This window comes from Anas platyrhynchos, chromosome 34 (genome assembly GCF_047663525.1).
Source record: "Anas platyrhynchos isolate ZD024472 breed Pekin duck chromosome 34, IASCAAS_PekinDuck_T2T, whole genome shotgun sequence".
Classification (NCBI taxonomy): domain Eukaryota; kingdom Metazoa; phylum Chordata; class Aves; order Anseriformes; family Anatidae; genus Anas; species Anas platyrhynchos.
The window spans coordinates 844,480-860,896 of record NC_092622.1 but is presented as its reverse complement, the minus strand read 5'-3'; the positions used below and the strand labels follow the sequence as shown (position 1 = coordinate 860,896).

The window sequence follows — 16,417 nt, the reverse complement described above, 5'->3', positions numbered from 1 at the left end:
CCCCTCCCGCCTCTCCCCAGGCCTCGCTGACCCCGCAGCCCCCCCACGCGAGGGCAGCGACCGGCGCCTGCTGCTCTCCTTCGACCGCACCGCTGGTGTGAAGGAGCTGTCGAGCGAGGACGTGGCCGACGTGCACGGCTTGCTGGCCCACTACCACCAGGAAAAGGCTCTCGGGGAAACCCAATTCCTGGGGGTCACGAGGTCTTAACTTGTCCCCCCCCCCGGCAGTACGTGGTGCAGTGTCAGCGGAGCACGCTGCTGCCCCGGTTTTTGGGCATGTACCGGGCGAGCGTGGAGAGCGAGGAGAGCTACCTGCTGGCCATGCGCAGACCCTCAGCCACCGCCTGGCCGTGACAGCAGGAGATACCACCTCAAGGTAAATGGGGACCTGAACCCCCCCAGAAAAATTAGACCCCCCCCCGGAGCTCTCTCACATTCACAGCACTTTTTGTTTCTGCTCCCCCCCCCAAAAATCCTCAGGGGTCCCTCGTGTCGCGGAGGCGAGCGAAGAAGGAGAAGGTAAGGAGCACAACGGCTCCTTTGCTCTTTGGGGGCGTCAGAGGGGCTGGGGGGGGTTTATTGAGATGGGGGGGGGGCGTTTTAAGTCTGTGGCCCCCCCCCACGGCGCAGGGCAAGGAGCTGCCGACGCTGAAGGACGTGGATTTCCTCAACAAGAGCGAGAAGGTGTACGTCAGCCAGGCCGCCCGCAAGGACTTCATGGAGAAGCTCAAACGGGCAGGTGGAGGTGAAGGGGGGGAATTTGAGGCTGGGGCACAGCCCACCCCCTGGGGACCCCCCAATTTTGCGTTGTTTATTTTGTGTCCCCCCCCCCAGTTTTCGGTGCAGCTGAAGATCATGGACTACAGCCTGCTGCTGGGCATCCACGAGGCCGGGCGGCCCGAGGAGGAGGAAGAGGAGGGGGAGGAAGAAGAAGGCGGGGGGGGCGGATGAGGGCTGGGGGCGTGGGGTAAGTCTGACGGGACCTCCCCCAGGGCATTGGCGCCATCTTCCACTCACCACCGCCCCCCCGCCCCCGGGGAATTCTACCTCGCCATCGACGCTGACGTGATCCCGCAGCGCCCAGGGTGAGGGGGGGCGAGGGGTTTTTGGGGTGGGGGGTGGGATGGGGCTGGGGGGGGATTTTGGGGTGGGTTTGGGGTTGGGGGTGACGGGGGCCAGGGGGGTGGTTTTGGGGGGGCTTTGGGGTGATGGGGGGCGGTTTTGGGGTTGGGGGGTCGGCTTAGAGGCGGTTTTGCGGCCGGGGGGGGGCGATTTTGGGGTGGTTTTGGGGTAGGGGGGATGTTTTTGGGGTGGGGGTCGATTTTGGGGTAGGTTTGGGCTTGGGTGGGGCATGGGGGCTGAGGGGGCTGTTTTGGGGCTGGGGGGTGATTTTGGGGTGGTTTTGGGTTGGGGGGGCGGTTTGGGGGTTGTTTCTGGGGCGATTTTGGGACGAGGGGGTGTTTTAGGGGCTGGGGGGGCAGTTCTTGTGCCAAGGGGATGTTTTTGGGGTGGGGGGGGTTGGTTTAAGGGAGGTTTTGTGGGTGGGGGCTATTTTGGGGTGGTTTTGGGGTGGAGGGGCGGTTTTGGGGTTAGGAGTGTTTGGGGGGCAGTTTTTGGGGTGGGGGGTAGATTTAGGGCCAGGGGATTGTTTAGGGGGCCAGGGGCTGGGTTTTGGGGTGGTTTTGGGGTGGGGGGGTTGTTTTGGGGTTGATTTTGGGGTGGGGGTAGTTTGGGCACAGGGAGCTGGTTTTGGGTCCAAGTGGATAGCTTTTGGGCAGAGGGGGGCAATTTTTGGGGGTGGGGGCGGCTCTGGATTGGGGGCATTTTTGGGGGTGGGGGGGGCACTTTTGGGGCAGAGGGGGGGTGATTTTTGTCTCAAGGGGGGCAGTGATTTGGGGCTGGTTCGGGGACCTTTGGGATCCGGGGGCGGTTTTGGGGGCGGTTTTGGGGCCGGGAGGGGGGGTTGTTTTGGGGTGGGGGGGTCCTGGGTTGGTGACCCCCCCCATTTTGCCCCCCCCCCCAGGAGCCCCCCGGCAGGAGGTGTACTTCATGGGCTGATCGATGTAGTCACGCAGTACGACGCCCGCAAGAAGGCCGCGCACGCTGCCAAGACCGTCAAGCACGGGGTGAGGGGGGGCGCGGGGAGACCCCCCCCCAAAAAATATAGGGGGAGGGGGGCACAGGGAGACCCCCCCTAAAAAATATGGGGCGGGGGGGCCTCCTCCAAAAAATAGGGGGTGTGGGAGACCCCCCCCAAAAAAAATATAGGCAGGGGTGTGGGGAGACCCCCCCAAAAAAACTAAGGGAGGGGTGTTATAGAGACCCCCCCCCATAAAAAAATAAGGGACGTGGGGAGACGTTCTCCAGAAAATAGGGGTGTCTGGAGACCCCCCCCCCAAGAAAAAAATAATAGGGACAGGGTACGGGGAGCCCCCCCAAAAAAAGAATAGGGAGGGGGACAGCATTGGGGCTGACCCCCCCCAAAAAAAAAAATATAGGGAGGGTGTGAGGAGACCCCCCCAAAATAGATAGGGCTGGGGGTGTCTGGGCAGGGGGGGGGCTGATTATGGCCCTGCTTTGGGGGGTGTTTGGGGGGGTCCTTTGGAGGGGGTCTCTATGGGAGTGTGTGTTTGGGGAGGTGCTCTGGGGGGGGGCATTTTTTTTTGGGGGGGTCTTATGGGGGGGGTCTATGGGGGCAGTTTGGGGGTGCCAGGCTCCCAGCGATGTGTTGGGGGCCTTGAAGGGGGTGGGGGCTTTCGGGGGTCCTGCGCCCCCTGGGGGGAAGCATGACCCCCCCATTTTTTTGGGGGGGGCACAGGGCTATCCCCCATCCCAGGGGGGGTCCTCATCGCTGTGCCCCCCCCAGGCAGGAGCGGAGATCTCCACGGGGCACCCCGAGCAGTACGCCAAGCGCTTCCTCGACTTCATCACCAACATCTTCGCGGAGCCCACCCCCCCCGGGACCCCCCCACCTGGGTCTCACCCCCCCGGGCCCCCCCCACTTGGGTCTCACTCCCCCCATCCCGGCTGCCCCCCCCCCCCTCCTCCAGCAGGGGCTCCCTCCTCCCCAGCAGTCCCCCCATTGCTCTTCAGGCCCCCAGAATTTTTGGGGGGGGGCTGCGGGGGGGGCACGCGGTGACCGCTGCTCCAGCCCCCCCCTTCCCTAAAATCCCCCCCCCTTCCTCAAAATCCCCCCCCACATCTCGGGGGGGGGGGGTGACCAAACACTAATCCCCCCCCACAATGGGTGTGGGGGGGGTGCGGACCACCCAGCCCCCCCCCCCAGCACGAGGGGGGGCCCTGGGTGCCCCCCCCTCGGTTTTTGGTGCTGGGGGGTCGCAGTTGGACCGGGGGGGGCACCGGAGCCCCCCCCATCGCTCAAAAGCCCCTGTAGGCACCTTTTTTTTTTTTGGAGGGGGGGTCACACCTGAGCCTGGTGCTGCCCCCCCCCTCGGTTACCAGCAGGGCCCCCCCCCCCCCCCGTGTACTGAGAAAATCATTGAGTCTGGCTGAGAAATTGATGAGTCACCTCCCGCCCCCCCCCCGGGTGGCAGCGGACCCCCCCGGGACCCCCTCCCCCTGGTCCTGGAGACCCCCCCAAGCACCAGGACCCCCCCCCCCGGTACCTAGAACCCCCCCCCCCATTTGCCCTGGTTCCATCCCCAGACCCCCCCCAGTGCCCCCCCCCGGGAGCCCCCCCCAGGGTCCCCCCCACCACCGGGACCCCCCAGACCCCCCCACTGGGACCCCCCAACACTGGCCCCATTTCATCCCCAGTACCCCCCCCAGTGCCCCCCCACAACCCCCCCCCCCAGTGCCCCCCCCCCATGGCAGGTCCCCCAGACCCCCCCAGTGCCCCCCCCACACCACCGGGACCCCCCCCCATCCCCAACCCCCCCCGGGACCCCCCCCATCTCCAGGTCCCCCCCCGTGTTCCCTCCCCATGGTCCCGCCCCCTCCGTTGCCATGACGCCTCCCCCCCCACTCCTTTTTTCCCCCCCCCCCCAATCTCTCTCAATGGTCCCGCCCGGCCCCGCCGTTGCCATGGTCCCCGCCCCGTTGCCATGGCGACGCGGCCCCGCCCCCCCTCCGTGCCACGTGACGCGCGGCGGCTCCGGGCTCCGGCTGGGCTCGGGGCAGGGCCGCCCCCGCCATGCTGCGGCCTCCCCATGGTGGGTCCGGGGGGGGGGGTCCTGGGGGGGGGTCTGGAGGAGCCCCAAAAACCCCGGGTGGGTCCCAGGGGGTCCCGGTTCCCTCCTGCTCGCTCCCGGCCCGGCCCGGCCCTGCCCGCGGCGCGCAGGCCTCTCCCGTTATCCTCCCCTCCCGCCTTCAGGCGGCTCCCCCCAAGGCCCCCCCCCCAAATTTCCCCATTTTTCAGCCCCCCCCCCTCCCCTTTGGGCTCCCCCCTCTCACGGTGACCCCTTACCAGAGCCCCCCCCCCCGTGTGTTTGTTGTTGTAGGGTCTCCTGGGGACACGGTGATGGGGGGGTGGGGGGGGGGGTTTTGTTTTTGTAGGGTCGCTTTAGGGGGGGGGGGGGGCTGCTGGGCGACCCCCCCCTCCGGTCACCCCCCCCTCCAACCCCCCCTAGCCCCTGGCTGCTTACCTGCCGCTGTCCGAGGCTGCCGCCGCCCCCCATGGGCTCGCCAGGGCGGGTGCCCCCCCCCCGGGACCCTGACCCCCCGCACCCCCCCACACCGGCAGGCTGGGGGGGGTCGCAGGCTGGGGGGGCATGTTGGAGGGGTCAAGCTGGGGGCAGGCCAGGGGATGCTGGGGGCTGAGGGTCGTCAGGCCGGGGGGCAGGCTGGATGGGGGGTGGGCCTGGGGCTGGGGTCAGGCTGGGGGGGCGTCAGGCTGGGGGGACAGGTTTGGGGGGAGCAGGCTGGGGGGGGCATCAGGCTGAAGGGGGGCAGGCCAAGGTGGGGGGTGTCAGGCCGGGGTGGGGGCAGGGAGCCAGCCGGGGGGGGGGTGCCAAGGCTGAAACGGGGGGGGGACAGCTCGCCTACCGAGCTGGGGGCGAGGCTGGGGGGGATGTGCCGGGTTGGATGGGGGGCAGGTGGGGGGGTACCTGGCTGCTGGAGGGGCCTGGCACGGCCTGGGGGGGGGGTTATACCCAGGCGGGGGCTCCTGAACCCCGGGGCCCCCCCCCCCAGTGTCGTTCGTCCTGTCCAGGATGGCCGCCTGCGGGGGGCGGCTAGAAGAAGTAAGCTGCGGGTGTTCAAGCGGCGCTTGGATTTCCTGAGCCGCGAGCGCGCCGCCCGCCTGGCCCGGCTGACGGAGGAGACGCAGGTCAGCGTGCTGGTGGACGGCGAGACCCCCGACATCTACGTCCTGCAGCTGCGCCCCCCCCCCCGGCCCCCCCGGGCCGCCTCTGCGCCGCCCGCAAAGCCCTGAAGCTTGCTCAGAAACGGAGAAAGAGCTGAACGGAGCGGGGACGAGGAGGAGGAGGAGGAGGAGGCAGTAACGGAGGAGCAGCAGCAGCAGCAGGAGGAGGAGGAGGAGGAGGGGGGGACACAGGCACCACCACAACCCCCACGGCGGTGTCCCGGGGGGGCTCGAGGGGCGAAGGAGGAGCCGGAGCGGCAGTGCCCCATCTGCCTGGGGGAGATCCAGAAGATGAAGACGCTGGAAGAGTGCCGGCACTCCTTCTGCGAGGCCTGCATCACGCGGGCGCTGCAGGTGAAGACCGCCTGCCCCATGTGCGGCCGCTTCACGGCCGCCTGGTGGGCAACCAGCCCCCCAACGGCCGCATGCTGGTCAGCCGCGACGCGGGGCTGCTGCTGCCCGGCTACGAGAAGTTCGGCACCATCATCATCCAGTACGTCTTCCCGCCCGGCGTCCAAGGGGTAAGGGAGGGGCGGCCACGGCCCCCCGAATCCTGCCCTGATTTGCCCCTGGGGGGTTGGGGTGCGCCCTGACCCCTTGTCGGCTACCCCAAGGGGTTGGGGTGCACCCTGAGACCCTACGCCACCCCACAAGGAGTAGGGAAGCACCCCGAGACCCTTGTCGGGTCCCCAGGGGTTGGGGTGCACCCCTCAACCACCCTGATCTCCTGCTGCCCTCATCCCGAGAGGTTGGGGTGCGCCCCGAGCCCCTGCATGACCCCCCAAGGGACTGGGGTGCACCCCAACACCCTGTCATGACCCACCCCGAGGGGTTGGGGTACGCCCTGAGCCCCTGCTGTGACCCCTCAAGGGGTTGGGGTGCACCCCAACCACCCCAACTCCCTGCTACCCTCATCCCAAGGAGTTGGGGTGCACCCCGAGCCCCCTCCCCGCTGTGTTCCCCCAAGGGGTAGGAAACACCCCAACACCCTACTGTGTCCCCCTGACCCCCTTCCATACCCCCCCAAGGGGTTGGGGGCCATCCCGCCACCCTGATCCCCGCTGCCCTCATCCCGAGGGGTTGGGGTGGGCCCCGAGCCCTTGCTGCTACCCCCTAAGGGGTTGGGGTGAACTCTGACCCCCTACTGCACCCCCCAAGGTGTTGGGGTGCACCACAAAGCCTTTGGGGTGTCCCCAGATCCCTCTGGGCTGCACAGCTGGGCTGCCCAGTGCCCCCCCGTGTTCCCAGACCTTGCCAGGTGACCCCCTGGGTGTCCCCAAACCCTCCTCGGGGTGCCCCCAGGTGTCCCCAAACCCGCTGGGTGCCCCTTGGATGTCCCCAAACCCTCCCTGGGGTCCCCCTGGGTGTCCCCAAGCCTCCCTACTGGGTGCCCCCAAGTGTCCCCAAACCCGACCGGGGTTGTCCCGAAACCCTGTCTGGGTGCCCCCTGGGTGTCCCCAAACCCTGCTGTGGGCATCCCCCAAGTCTGCATCCGGGTGCCCCCCCTCAGCTACCCCCCGAACCCCTCCACCTCCCCCTTCCCCAACCCCCGCTCCCCCACTCCCCAATAACCCCTTGATCACTGCCCACCCCCGAATCTCTCCCCATGCCTCCCCATCCCCTTTTTTTATTTTTTTTTATTTTTTTTTTTAACATATCGATTTTTTTGCCCCCCCCCCAGCCCAGATCCAACCCCGGCGTGCGGTACCCGGGCACCACGCGGGTGGCCTACCTGCCCGACTGCCCACAGGGAACAAGGTGCTGGCGCTGTTCAAGCTCTTCGAGCAGCGCCTCACCTTCACCGTCGGCACCTCCATGACCACCGGGCGCGCCAACGTCATCACCGTCACCACGGCAAGACCATCTGCGCCTGGCGGGCCTCAGCTTGTGGGTGCTGGGGGCACTGGGGGGTGCTGGGGGGGGGGGGTGCATGGGGTGGGGGCGCTCCTAGGGGGTGGATGGGGGAGAGATGCAGGTGGGGAGGGGGTATGGGGGAGAATGGGGGAGAATGGGGGGATGCTGCGTGGGGAGGGGTGCTGGATCTGTGGGGGGGTTGGGGCCCGGGGGGGCACTGGGGGGGTACTCCTGGGGGGCGGAAAATGGAGTGGGGGGTGTCTGGGGGGGGTGTCTGGGGGTAGAGGGTGCAGCTGGGGAGGGGTACTGGGGGAGAATGGGGGGTTGCTGTGTGGGAGGGGGTGCTGGGTCTGGGGGGCTGATCCTGGGGGGTACCTGGGGGGGGCACCTGGGGGGGGCACATGGCGGTGGGGGCACTCCTAGGGGGGACACCCCTGGTGGAGATACTGACCTAGGGGTATGCGGGGGCTGCTGCGGTGGGGGAGGGGGCATGGGCTCCTGGGGGGGGCAGCCCTGGAGTGGGGCTGGTCCTCAGGGGGGGTACCCCTAGGGGGTTACTCCTGGGGGCACATGGGGCGGGGGGCACTCCTAGGGGGGTGGGTGGGGGGAGAGGTGCAGGTGGGGAGGGGATTGGGGGGAGAATGGGGGGATGCTGCGTGGGGAGGGGTGCTGGGGTCGAAGGGGGGCTGCTCCTGGGGGGCACATCCCTGGGGGGGCGATCCTGGAAAGTACCCCTTGGGGGGCGTTTGTCGGGGGGGTCTGTTCCTGGGTCACTCAAAGGGCTCAAGCTGCATGGGTGGGGGCACCTCCCTTGCCTTGCCTGGGGGCAGCGGGGGGCTGTGGGGGTCACCCCCAAAGCATTGGGGGAGGACACAGAGGGGGTGACCCCTGCCCCCCCTCCTCACCCCCCCAGGTTTGGGACCCCGACCCCACGTACCTGGCCCGGGTGCAGGAGGAGCTGCGGGCCAGGGCATCACCTGAGGCAGTCTGAACTGGGCTGGGACGTGCCCCCCCCCCATGGGGCAGCACCGAGGGCTCCCCCCAGGCCCTGGGCCAGTGCGGGGATTGTGGCTGGGGGGGGGGGCACGGTGCCAGGCAGCCCCCCCGTGGCCTGGCAGGGACAGACGGACGGCGACGGAAGCATCCCCCCCCCCAGCCCCCTGCCCGCCCCCCCCGCCAGACAGACGGACGTGTGGAGGCGCGTGCCCCCCCCCGCGGGGGTGTCGGGGCTTCGGGTCATTTTTGGTTTCCATTCCCCCCCCCTCCTCCGCGCCCCCCCCCCCCTCCCTGCTCTGGCTCCGATCCATAATATGCAAAGGGTGCCCTGGGGGCTGTGGGTGTGTGTCCCCCCCCCCCCTGCACTGCGTGTCCTGGGTGGGGGACACGGGAGGGGGCTTTGGGATGGGGGGGGGGGGATGTGGGGGGGACGTCTGGGATGGGGACTAGGAATGGGGGCATTTGGGGTGGGGGGCATTTGGGGGGGGGGGCTTTGGGGGGGGTATTGGGATGGGGACACCACAATTGGGACATGGGGGGCCTACTGGATGGTTTGAGGATCCTGATGGGGACACCGTGGGGGGACACGTGCAGTATGGGGGGATAGTGCTATGGGAGGCACTCTCCCATCACGCGGTGTTATTGGGTGCCCCCCCCTCCCATTTTTTCCTCCTTTTCCCATTATTTTTTTATAAACAAAGACAGCAGCATCGGGATCTCATTAAAATCTCACGATTGGGTACAAAAGGGCCGGGGGGAGGTGGTTAGGGGCTGCCCCCCCCCACACTGGGGGGGGTCCCAGGGCTTGTTGGGGGGGGGGAGGCGAGGGGGCAGCAGAGACTTGGCACAGAATCCTCACCGCAGCGCGGGGCGGGGGTGGGCAATAGAAAACAGAAGCCGGGTGGGGACCGGACAGGGCCCCCCCCCAGGGGGGCGCGGGGGGGTCCCCCCCCTCACCAGCCTGGTACAAAAGAGATAAAAACGCCGCAGTCCTGTGGCCACGGTGGCCGGGGTGGTGGCCATGGTGGTCGTGGTGGGCACGGTGGTGGCCGTGGTGGGCACAGTGGCCATAGTGGTCATGGTGGTGGCCACGGTGGTCATGGTGACCATGGTAGTCATGGTGGCCATAGTGGTCATGGTAGTCACGTTGGTGGCCAGGGTGGTGATAGTCGTGGTCACGGTGGCCGTGGTGGTCATGTTGGTGTTCATGGTGGCCATGGTGGTCATGTTGGTGATCACGGTGGTCACGGTGGCGGTCATGGTGGCCAAAGTTCTCATGGTGGTGGCCAGGGCAGCCGTGGTGATCATGGTGGCCACGGCGGCGGTAGCCACAGTGCTCATGGTGGTAGCCACAGCCTTGGCCATGGCATTGACCCCACCGTTGGCCGTGCCGTTGACCCCAACGTTGGCTGTAGCATTGACCACGGCGTTGGCCACGGCGGCAGCAGCGGCTCCGGCCAAGTTGCCCACCATGATCTGGAAGTGGTTCTTGAAGAAGAAGGTCCTGTACTTGAGGCGCTGGCTGTCGGCGGCGTCGCGGGGTAGCGGCAGCGGCAAAGCCGCTCGCTCTCCGACTTCTCCGCCACACGGCAGCGCCAGCTTGGACGCGTGGTCGACCACCACGCCCTCGCACGACCCCACGTGCAGCACCCCCAGGCCGCCGACGAGCAGCTGTGCGGGACCCCCCCCGTTTTAGTCATCTCCCCATTTAGTGACACCCCCCCGGTTTAGTGATCCCCCCCTCAATTTAGCCCGATCCCTGATACTAACCCTGCCCCCCCCTCCCTTCCCTTCTTGACCCCACCCTGTGACCCCCCCATGATGTCAGAGCCCCAGGGACCCCCGACATCAGGCCCCCCACTGGGACCCCAGCAGACTCCAAGAACCCCCAGGGCCTCCCACGTCCCCACTGGGACCCCCAGCACCCCTGAGGCCCCTCAACCCCCCCCAGGTGACACCAAACACCCCCTTTACCCCCCCCTTGGCACTTCAACCCCCTCCAGCCATCCCTTGACCCCCCCACTTCACCTCCCAGCACCCCACCAGATGACCCCTTCGCCCCCTTCCATCCCCCATCCCCCCCCAACCCCCTGGGGACCCCCCCAAACCCCACTTGAGGACCCCCCCACCCCTCTCCATCCCCAATCCCCCATCCCACCCATCCCCTTGGGGACCCTCCCTCCTCACCCCCCCAGCTCAGCCCTTCGCCCCCTTCGACTCCAGCTCTTCCCCTGACCCCCTGGGGACCCCCACCCCAGGCCCCCAACCCCCTGGGACCCCCCCTGAGGCCCCCCCCCCCACCGAGGTGATGCCTTGCAGGTGGGGTCGAAGCCGCACCTGGCGCACCTTGTCGGTGCGCGCCAGGAAGTCTCATGACGTCGTCGGTGACCACGCAGCCGGGGAAGCCGGCCAGGCGTGGAAACCGCTGCTGCGTCCGGGAGGAGAGGCCGCCCCCCGGCCCCCCCGGCCGCACGCTCAGCCGGACCCTCTGCACCGGTGTAGCCCGTGACTCCCGCATCTGCGCTCAGCCCCATTGGGGGGCACATGACACCGGGGACACAAAGCCCCGAGACTGCCGTGGAACCCATATGAGGACCCCCAGGACCCCCCTGTACTGGTCCCATACAACACCGGGACCCCCCCATACTGGACACACACAGCACCGGGCACCGGGACCCCCCCCTATACAGCACCAGGCACTGGGACCCCCAGGACCCCCCGGTACCTGTTACTTACAGCACCAGGACCCCCCCCGGACCCTACCCCGTACAGCACCGGGCACTGGGACCCCCCCCCCATACTGACCCCATACAGCACTGGGACTCCCCCCCCCATACAGCACTGGGACCCCCAGGACATCCCCGGTACCAGACCCGGATAGCACCAGGTTGCACTCCCAGGACCCCCCTGTACTGGTCCCGTACAGGACACCCGGACTCCCCCCAGACTGGACGCATACAGCACCGGGCACTGGACCCCGCAGGACCCCCCCCAGGCACCAGTCCTGTACAACACCAGGTACTGGGACCCCCAGGACCCCCCATACCAGTCCTGTACAGCACCAGGCACCGGCACCCCCAGGAGACAGAGCCGGGGCAGGAAGGGGGCATGGACACCTCTCCCCATTTGCCCCCCCCCATTTGCTCCCCCCCCTCCATCAGGTTGAGGCCGGCGCTCCAGCACGTCCACCAGCTTCTCCAGGCGGGTGCGGGGGGTGAAGATGAAGTCGCCGTCCACCCACAGCACGTACTTGGTGGTCACCTGGGAGATGGCCAGGTTCCTCCCGAACCAGCCCTGTGCGCCCCCCCGTCAGCACCTCGTGGACCCCCCCTCCCCAAAAAAATAAACCTCCCCCCCACTCCGGCCCCGTGCCCTCCAGCACCGCGGTGCTCACCAGACCCTCGGTGTCCCCCCCCCACCCCTGGGGACCACCGGACCTCCCCTGTCTCCTGTCCCTGGGGACCACCAGCCCCCCCGTGCCCCCCCCAGGGACGCCACCGGCCCCCCCATGTCCCCCATCCCTAGGGGACCACCAGCCCCTTGGTGCCCCCCATCCCTGGGGACCACCAGACTTCCCCTGTCCCCTGCCCCCCCCCCCGCCCCCCCCATTCCCAGGCACCCCCCACCCTCCCGTGTCCCCCATCCCTAGGCACACCCCCCCCCACCCCCCATCTTCAGGACCCCCACCCCACCCCCTCCCCAGGGACCCCCATCCCCTTGACACCCCCTGACTCCCCCCAGCCCCATCTCTCATCCCCTCCCCACGCCCCCCGGCCCCCCCAGCCCCCCCATGCCCCCCCCCAGGCACCACCACCCCCCCACCCCCCATTCTCAGCACCCCCACCCCCTCCCCCAGGAACCCCCATCCCCTCTACATCCACACCCCCTAACTCCCCAAATCCCCCACCCCACCCTCCCCCCACTCCCCCCCACGCCCCCCCTGCCCCCCCCCCAGCCCCCACGGCCCACCTTGCCGAAGGGCATGAGGTAGTGCTCGAGGGTGGGGGCCCTGCAGGGGCTCTGGTGGGGCGCTGGCTGTCATGCGTCACCATGGTGAGGGAGGGGTAGAAGCGGCGGATGCTGGCGGATGAGCGCGCGCAGCTTGTCGAGCGGCAGGGAACGTCTTGGTGGCCACCGTCACCAGCGCCGTGATGTTGTACCCTGGGTTTTATTTTTTTGGGGGGGGGGTGTTTTGAGAGGACACCGTGGGGACGCCCCTCCCCGTGGCGAGGGGCTACACCTTCGTCCCCGTCGTCGCCGTCCCCCGGGGTCCCGCGCGCTGGAGGCGGGGGGTGGGCGGGTGGCGGATGCGGATGGCGAAGGCGGCCTCGTGGCCGGTGGTGGAGAAGTGCACTGGGGGGCAAAGGGGGGCTGGGGGTCATGGGGGGGGCACGGGGGGGGGGGCGGGGAGAGTGGGGGACCCCAGCCCACCCCCCTCCCTCAGGGTCCTGCCGTGGGGGCTGCGATGGGGACAGGGACGGGGGGCGCCCGGAGGTGACCCAGCAGCGCCAGCACCCCCCCAGGTGCCATCGTGGTGCCACCCCCGTGGTCACCACCCCCCCGGGTCCCACCATGACCCCCCCCAAGGGTCCTGCCCCACCAGGTCCCACCAATGTCACCCCTTGGGACCCGCACCCACCCCAGTCCCATTGGTGCACCCCCATGGCCGCCACCCCCGGGGTCCCCCTGGTGTCCCCCCAATGTCACCCCAGGGCCACCACCCCCTGGGACCCCCCCAGGTCACCCCTTGGGACCCCACCCCACCAAGCTCCCCTTCATTGACCCCATGGCCACCACCACCCAGGTCACACCCACAAGGCCCCCAAGGGACCCCCCCCAGGTCACCCCTTGGTACCTGCACCCACCCAGGTCACCCCCAGTTCCCCCCAGTCCCCCCCAATGTCACCCCATGGCCCCCACCCCCAACCCCCCCCAGTGTCACCCCTTTGGACCCCCACCCACCCAGCTCCCCCCAGTGTCACCCCATGGCCAAGCCCCACCCAGGCCACCCCAGGTCCCCCCCCCCAGGTCCCATGTACTCAATGTCACCCCAAGGCCACCCCCACCCCCGGGGACCCCCCCCCAAAATCCCCGGCTTCCCCGCACCGACGTCGGCGGTGTCGGGGTGGAACAGGGTGTTGGTGTAGGTGACGAACTGCAGCTCGTCGAGGTGGTCGAGGCGGGGGAGGAGGGCGACAGCCGGGCCTCCCCCTCCCCCTGCAGCGCCACCCCCTCCACCTCCGCCGCCACCGCCAGCGTGCCCATGGTGGCCGTCAGGTTCACCTGGGGGGGGGACCCCGGTCATGGGGGAAACAGGGCACATTCCCCATTCCCCCCAGACCCGCGAATGCCCACTATGTGCAACCCCAGCCCATCACCCCCCTGTGCCCCCCCCCCGGGCACCCCCATCCTACCTCTCCAGACCCCCACTAGCACCCCCAGCCCCCCCATGCCCCTCCTCAGCATCCCCAGCCCCTCGTGCCCCCCCCAGCCCCCCCAGCCCCCCCCGTACCTCGTAGGATTTCCTGCCCGTTGCCGAGGCCAGCTCGTGAACCGGGACGGGGGGGGGGGGGGCAGCAGGAAGAGGGGGGCTGAAAACCCCAGGGCATCCCCCCCTGCCCCCCCCCCACCCCCACAAATAATTACTCCCCCACCCCCTGCCCCCCACCAAAAAAATTACCCCCATCCCCAAACACAGCCCCGCCCCTCACCCCCAAACGCCCCCCCAGCCCCAAACATCACCCCAAACCTCACCCCCTGCCCCCCCAAAAATCCCTCCCACCCCCAAAAATGACCCCCCCACACACCCCCAACCCCCCAAAGACACCCCCCAACCCCCAAAATGCCCCCCTAACCCTCCCTTTCCTCCATCCCCAGTGCCCCCCTCCCTCCCCATACCCTCCATGAGTGCCCCCCCCCCCTTTTTGACCGTGCCCCCCCCCCGGCCCCCCCCTCACCGGGCACCAGCACCGTCTGCAGCGGCTGCACCCCCCACCTCCTGCGCCGGTACTCCAGGGGGGAGTTGGCGCGGCAGACCGACCAGCAGGCGGTCGGCGGGGGACTGCACCCTGGGGGGCAGAAATGGGGGTGGGGGTCAGGACACCTCGGGGCACTGGGGGGGCCTCATCCGGACCCCTGCTGTGCCCTAGGCCTCCTGCTGCGCTGGGTGGAGCCTCGGGGGGTCTCATCCTGCCCCACCATGGGGGTCCCAGGGGGCCCTGTCCTGCCCCTTGGGGTCCCATCTTGCCCCGGGGGTCCCATCCTGCCCCATCCCGCCCCAGTGGTCCCATTCTGCCCCACCATGACCCCAAAGGTCCCTCCCTGTCCCAGGGGTCCCAGGGGTCCCATCCTGCCCAATTCCACCCCAGGGGCCCCATCCTGCCCCCAGGGGTCCCATCCTGCCCCACCACAACCCCAAGGGTCCCATCCCTCCCCGGGTTTCTGTCCCACCCCAGGGGTCCCATTCCACCCCACAGCAACCCCAAGGGTCCCACCCTGCCCCAGGGGTATCATCCTGCCCCGGGGTCCCCAGGGGTCCCATCCTGCTCTGGGGGTCCCATCCTGCCCCATCCCGCCCCAGTGGTCCCATTCTGCCCCACCACAACCCCAGTTCTCATCCCTCCCTGGGGTCCCGCCCCACCCCAAGGGCCCCCATCCTGCCCCATCCCACCCCAAGGGTCCCACCCTGCCCTGGGTCCCAGGGGTCCCGTCCCCCACCCCTGGCTCTGAGCCCTGCCCCCTCCGCGCCCCCCGGCCCCGTCATCAGGGGCGGTGGCTGCGGTACTCCCGCTCCCGCTCGCCCCGCACCCGGGGCAGCTCCTCGGGGGCGAAGGCGCTGCCAAATCCACGCTGCGGCCCTGCCCTGAACAGCGGCCCCGGCAGCGGCAGCGCCAGCCCCGGCTCCGCCTCGCACCAGCACCCGTTCCGGGCAGCAGCCTGAGGGGCACCGCGTCACCGCCACGGCACCAGCACTGTCACAGCACTGGTACCAGTACTGGTACCGCCACGGCACCAGCATGGCACTGGTACCAGTACTGCCACGGCACTGGTACCAGTACTGGTACCGCCACGGCACCAGCATGGCACCGGTACCAGCATCGGCACTGGCACCAGTAATGCCATGGCACTGGCATGGCACCAGCACCACCACTGGCACCAGTACCACCACCAGCACCACCACCAACGACAGTACCGATACCAGCACCAGGACTACCACTGGCGTGGCACTGGTACCAGTACTGGCACCAGCATGGCACTGGCACTGGTACCGGCACCGTCACTGCTACTGCCACCTCCCCCCAACCAGCCCAGAGCTGCCCGGCCACCACGCCACCACTATGTCACCATGGTGCCACCACCACCACGCCCACCTCACCTCCCTGCCACCCTCCCAGTGCCCCCCAGTGCCCCCCAGTGTCCCCCAGAGGTCTCCCGGTGTTCCCCCGACCTCTTGGTGTTCCCCAGTACTCCCCTGTGTCTCCCAGCATCTTCCAGTGTCTCCCAGCTCTCCCCAGGCCTCCCATGGTCCCTGCACCCCCAGCATGGCCCCAGTGGCTCCCAGCACTCCCCAGTGCTCCCAGTGCCTCCCCCAGCACCCCCCAGTGCCCCCAGTGTCCCAATCACCCCCAGTTTCCCCAGCACCTCCCAGTGCCCCCCAGTACCCTCCAGTGCTCCCAGTACCCACCAGTGTCTCCCAGTGCCCTCCTGTGCTCATCCAGAGCCTCCCAGTACCTCCCAGTGCTTCCGAGTACTTCCAAGTGTTTCACAGTACTCCCAGTGTCTTCCCAGTACTCCCAGTGCTCCCAGTGCCCCAATCACTCCCAGTTCTCCGGGTGTCTCAGCACTCCCAGTGCTCCCAGTGCCCCCCAATACCCTCCAGCAGCCCCCAGCCTCACCCCATCACCTCCCGCAGGGAAAGCGATGTGGGGGTAGGAGCGGCGGGGGCCCGGGCCTGGGGGCAGCAGGCGCTCGGGGGGGGGGGTGGCGCAGGTCGACGCTGCGGGGGGCAGCTCGGGGGGCGCAGGGTGCAGCAGCCGCTGGCCAGCGAGGCGCAGGCCAGCAGCAGCAGGCACAGCGACTTCGGCACCGCTCGCATCCTGGTCCAGTATGGACCAGTATAAACCAGTACGGACCAGTATAAACCAGTACAGACCAGTACGGACTGGTGTAAACCAGTACAGACTGGCACGGTATGGACCAGTATGGACCAGCATGGACCAGTATGGGACTAAGACGGACCTCTAC

The 16,417-nt window shown here is 68.8% G+C and overlaps 2 protein-coding genes across 2 annotated transcripts; one reads left to right on the top strand and one right to left on the bottom strand.

Moving 5' to 3' along the window:
* Window positions 1-4,153: 4,153 nt before the first annotated feature.
* DTX3 (deltex E3 ubiquitin ligase 3) lies at window positions 4,154-8,168 on the top strand. The gene is given in 9 exon segments (XM_072031819.1): window positions 4,154-4,172; window positions 5,152-5,195; window positions 5,198-5,339; window positions 5,342-5,385; window positions 5,465-5,708; window positions 5,711-5,844; window positions 7,005-7,068; window positions 7,071-7,210; window positions 8,091-8,168. Coding segments are annotated over 9 exon segments (909 nt in total).
* Window positions 8,169-8,714: 546 nt separating this feature from the next.
* Window positions 8,715-15,254, bottom strand: B4GALNT1 (beta-1,4-N-acetyl-galactosaminyltransferase 1). Its single transcript, XM_072031818.1, is given in 17 exon segments — window positions 8,715-8,735; window positions 9,131-9,844; window positions 10,511-10,541; window positions 10,543-10,691; window positions 11,318-11,467; window positions 12,143-12,187; window positions 12,190-12,258; window positions 12,260-12,289; window positions 12,291-12,333; window positions 12,430-12,526; window positions 13,280-13,354; window positions 13,357-13,456; window positions 13,686-13,718; window positions 14,120-14,212; window positions 14,214-14,255; window positions 14,948-15,116; window positions 15,163-15,254. Coding segments are annotated over 17 exon segments (1,953 nt in total).
* Between the last annotated feature and the right edge of the window lie 1,163 nt (window positions 15,255-16,417).